Source organism: Chrysemys picta, chromosome 2 (genome assembly GCF_011386835.1).
Source record: "Chrysemys picta bellii isolate R12L10 chromosome 2, ASM1138683v2, whole genome shotgun sequence".
In the NCBI taxonomy this organism is placed as follows: domain Eukaryota; kingdom Metazoa; phylum Chordata; order Testudines; family Emydidae; genus Chrysemys; species Chrysemys picta.
The window spans coordinates 8229383-8233173 of record NC_088792.1 but is presented as its reverse complement, the minus strand read 5'-3'; the positions used below and the strand labels follow the sequence as shown (position 1 = coordinate 8233173).

Here is a 3791-nt window from a genome sequence, read left to right as displayed (position 1 = left end):
GCACCAGCAATGTGGAAATCATGGTGTCACTGGGGCAGGTTGATGCCGTGGAACGCCGATTCTGGGCCCGGGAAACAAGCACAGACTGGTGGGACCGCATCGTGCTGCAGGTATGGGACGATTCCCAGTGGCTGCGAAACTTTCGCATGCGTAAGGGCACTTTCATGGAACTTTGTGACTTGCTGTCCCCTGCCCTGAAACGCCAGGATACCAAGATGAGAGCAGCCCTCACAGTTGAGAAGCGAGTGGCGATAGCCCTGTGGAAGCTTGCAACGCCAGACAGCTACCGGTCAGTCGGGAATCAATTTGGAGTGGGCAAATCTACAGTGGGGGCTGCTGTGATCCAATTTGCCAGGGCAATGAAAGACCTGGTGATAGCAAGGGTAGTGACTCTGGGCAACGTGCAGTCAATAGTGGATGGTTTTGCTGAAATGGGATTCCCAAACTGTGGCGGGGCCATAGACGGAACCCATATCCCTATCTTGTCACCGGAGCACCAAGCCACCGACTACATAAACCGCAAGGGGTACTTTTCAATGCTGCTGCAAGCCCTGGTGGATCACAAGGGACGTTTCACCAACATCAACGTGGGATGGCCGGGAAAGGTACATGATGCTCGCGTCTTCAGGAACTCTGCTCTGTTTCGAAAGCTGGAGGAAGGGACTTTCTTCCCGGACCAGAAAGTGACCATTGGGGATGTTGAAATGCCTATCGTGATCCTTGGGGACCCAGCCTACCCCTTAATGCCATGGCTCATGAAGCCGTACACAGGCAGCCTGGACAGGAGTCAGGACCTGTTCAACTACAGGCTGAGCAAGTGCCGAATGGTGGTGGAATGTGCATTTGGACGTTTAAAAGCGCGCTGGCGCAGCTTACTGACTCGCTCAGACCTCAGCGAAAAGAATATCCCCATTGTTATTGCTACTTGCTGTGCGCTCCACAATATCTGTGAGAGTAAGGGGGAGACCTTTATGGCGGGGTGGGAGGTTGAGGCAACTCGCCTGGCCGCTGATTACGCGCAGCCAGACACCAGGGCGGTTAGAGGAGCACAGCAGGGCGCGGTGCGCATCAGAGAAGCTTTGAAAACGAGTTTTGTGACTGGCCAGGCTACTGTGTGAAACTTCTGTTTGTTTCTCCTTGATGAACCCTCCAAACCCCCCCCACCGACCCGGTTCACTCTACTTCCCTGTAAACCAACCACCCCACCCCACCCTCCCCTCCCGCTTGCAGAGGCAATAAAGTCATTTTTTTTTAACATTCATGCATTCTTTATTAGTTCCTTACAGAGGTAGGGGGATAATTGCCAAGGTAGCCTGGGATGGGTGGGGGAGGAGGGATGGAAAAGGACACACTGCATTTTAAAACTTTAACTCTTATTGAAGGCCAGCCTTCTGATGCTTGGGCGATCATCTGGGGTGGAGTGACTGGGTGGACGGAGGCCCCCCCACCGTGTTCTTGGGCGTCTGGGTGAGGAGGCTATGGAACTTGGGGAGGAGGGCTGTTGGTTACACAGGGGCTGTAGCGGCGGTCTCTGCTCCTGCTGCCTTTCCTGCAACTCAACCATACGCTCGAGCATATCAGTTTGATGCTCCAGCAGACGGAGCATTGCCTCTTGCCGTCTGTCTGCAAGCTGACGCCACCTATCGTCTTCAGCCCGCCACTTGCTCTGTTCTTCCCGCGATTCAGCCCGCCACCTCTCCTCTCGTTCATATTGGGCTTTTCTCATCTCCGTCATTGACTGCCTCCACGCATTCTGCTGTGCTCTATCAGCCTGGGCGGACATCTGCAGCTCCGTGAACATCTCGTCCCTCGTCCTACGTTTTCTCTTTCTAATGTTCACGAGCCTCTGCGAAGGAGAAACATTTGCAGCTGGCGGAGGAGAAGGGAGAGGTGGTTAAAAAAGACACATTTTAGAGAACAATGGGTACACTCTTTCATTACAAGGTCGCATATTTCGGCTTGCAGGCAGCCATCGTAGGCCACAGTGTTTTGGCTTTTTTAACCTTCTTAACATGCGGGAAAGGTTGCAAACAGCAGCGCATTTCCCATATCAAGGATGAATTGGGTTGTCCATTTAAAATGGGGTTTCAATGTAAAAGGAGTGGCTGCGGTTTCCCGGTTAACATGCGGCACAAACACAAGTAAACCCCCCCGCCCCACACACACACACGATTCTCTGGGATGATCACTTCACCCCTCCCCCCACCGCGTGGTTAACAGCGGGGAACATTTCTGGTCAGAAGAGCAGGAACGGGCGCCTCTGAATGTCCCCTTAATAAAATCACCCCATTTCAACCAGGAGAGCTTTCTGGAGATGTCCCTGGAGGATTTCCGCTCCATCCCCATACACGTTAACAGACTTTTCCAGTAGATGTACTGGCCGCGATTGCCAGGGCAAAGTAATCATTAAACACGCTTGCTTTTTTTTTGTAATGTTTACAAATAGTTACAAAGTTACACTCACCAGAGGTCTCCTGTGTGCCCTGAGGGTCTTGGGTGAGTTCGGGGGTTACTGGTTCCAGGTCCAGGGTCACAAACATATCCTGGCTGTTGGGGAAACCGGTTTCTCCGCTTCCTTGCTGCTGTGAGCTACCTACAGTACCTCCATCGTCATCATCCTCCTCGTTCCCCGAACCGTCTTCCCTGTGTGTTTCTCCAGTGAGAGAGTCATAGCACACGGTTGGGGTAGTGGTGGCTGCACCCCCTAGGATCGCATGCAGCTCCGCGTAGTAGCGGCAAGTTTGCGGCTCTGCCCCGGACCTTCCGTTTGCTTCTCTGGCTTTGTGGTAAGCTTGCCGTAGCTCCTTAATTTTCACGCGGCACTGCTGTGTGTCCCTGTTATGGCCTCGGTCCTTCATGGCCTTGGAGATCTTTTCTAATACTTTTCCATTTCTTTTACTGCTACGGAGTTCAGCTATCACTGCTTCATCTCCCCATATGGCGAGCAGATCTCGTACCTCCCGTTCGGTCCATGCTGGAGCTCTTTTGCGATCCTGGGAGGACTCCATCACGGTTACCTGTGCTGATGAGCTCTGCGGGGTCACCTGTGCTCTCCACGCTGGGCAAACAGGAAATGAAATTCAAACCTTCGCGGGTCTTTTCCTGTCTACCTGGTCAGTGCATCTGAGTTGAGAGTGCTGTCCAGAGCGGTCACAATGAAGCACTGTGGGATAGCTCCCGGAGGCCAATAACGTCGAATTCCGTCCACACTACCCCAATTCCGACCCGCAAAGACCGGTTTTATCGCTAATCCCCTCGTCAGAGGTGGTGTAAAGAAACCGGTTTAAAGGACCCTTTAAGTCGAAAGAAAGGGCTTCGTTGTGTGGACGTGTCCAGGCTTAATTCGGTTTAACGCCGCTAAAGTCGACCTAAACCCGTAGTGTAGACCAGGCCTGAGAGAGGGGTAGGGCTTAGGACACAACTGTCCCATCAGCATGGTCCACTGGTTAGCTTAGGCAGCTCCCCGCCAAGTGTACTGGTTTTTGGGGATCACATTCTAAGTCACCTATCTATTTAGCTTAACAAAGAGAAATTTAAGGGGTGACTGGATTAAGTATGGGCTCTTCAGTTTGACAGAGGCGGGGATAGCTCAGTGGTTTGAGCATTGGCCTGCTAAGTCTAAGATTATGAGTTCAATCCTTGAGGGGGCCATTTAGGGATCTGGGGCAAAAATCTGTCTGGGGATTGTTCTTGCTTTGAGCAGGGGGTTGGACTAGATGACCTTCGGAGGGTCCCTTCCAACCCTGATATTCTATGATCTAACAAAAGACCTCTCATTTAAATAACACAAT

General features: G+C 52.2%; 1 protein-coding gene across 1 annotated transcript; it reads right to left on the bottom strand.

Annotated features, from left to right (window-relative positions):
• Window positions 1–1216: 1216 nt before the first annotated feature.
• On the bottom strand, window positions 1217–3395 carry LOC135981235 (uncharacterized). The gene is made up of 2 exons (XM_065582576.1): window positions 2465–3395; window positions 1217–1869 (listed from the first exon to the last, which is right to left on the bottom strand). Exons 1-2 carry the CDS (start codon window positions 3006–3008, stop codon window positions 1367–1369), a joined length of 1047 nt encoding a protein of 348 aa, XP_065438648.1. The 5' UTR covers window positions 3009–3395; the 3' UTR covers window positions 1217–1366.
• Window positions 3396–3791: the final 396 nt, after the last annotated feature.

Coding starts and splice junctions, on each gene's coding strand:
- LOC135981235 (XM_065582576.1), bottom strand. CDS start 3,008: ATGGAGTCCTCCCAGGATCGCAAAAGAGCTCCAGCATGGACCGAACGG. Junction 1,870..2,464: donor GGGCACACAGGAGACCTCTG/GTGAGTGTAACT, acceptor CTCCTCCGCCAG/CTGCAAATGTTTCTCCTTCG.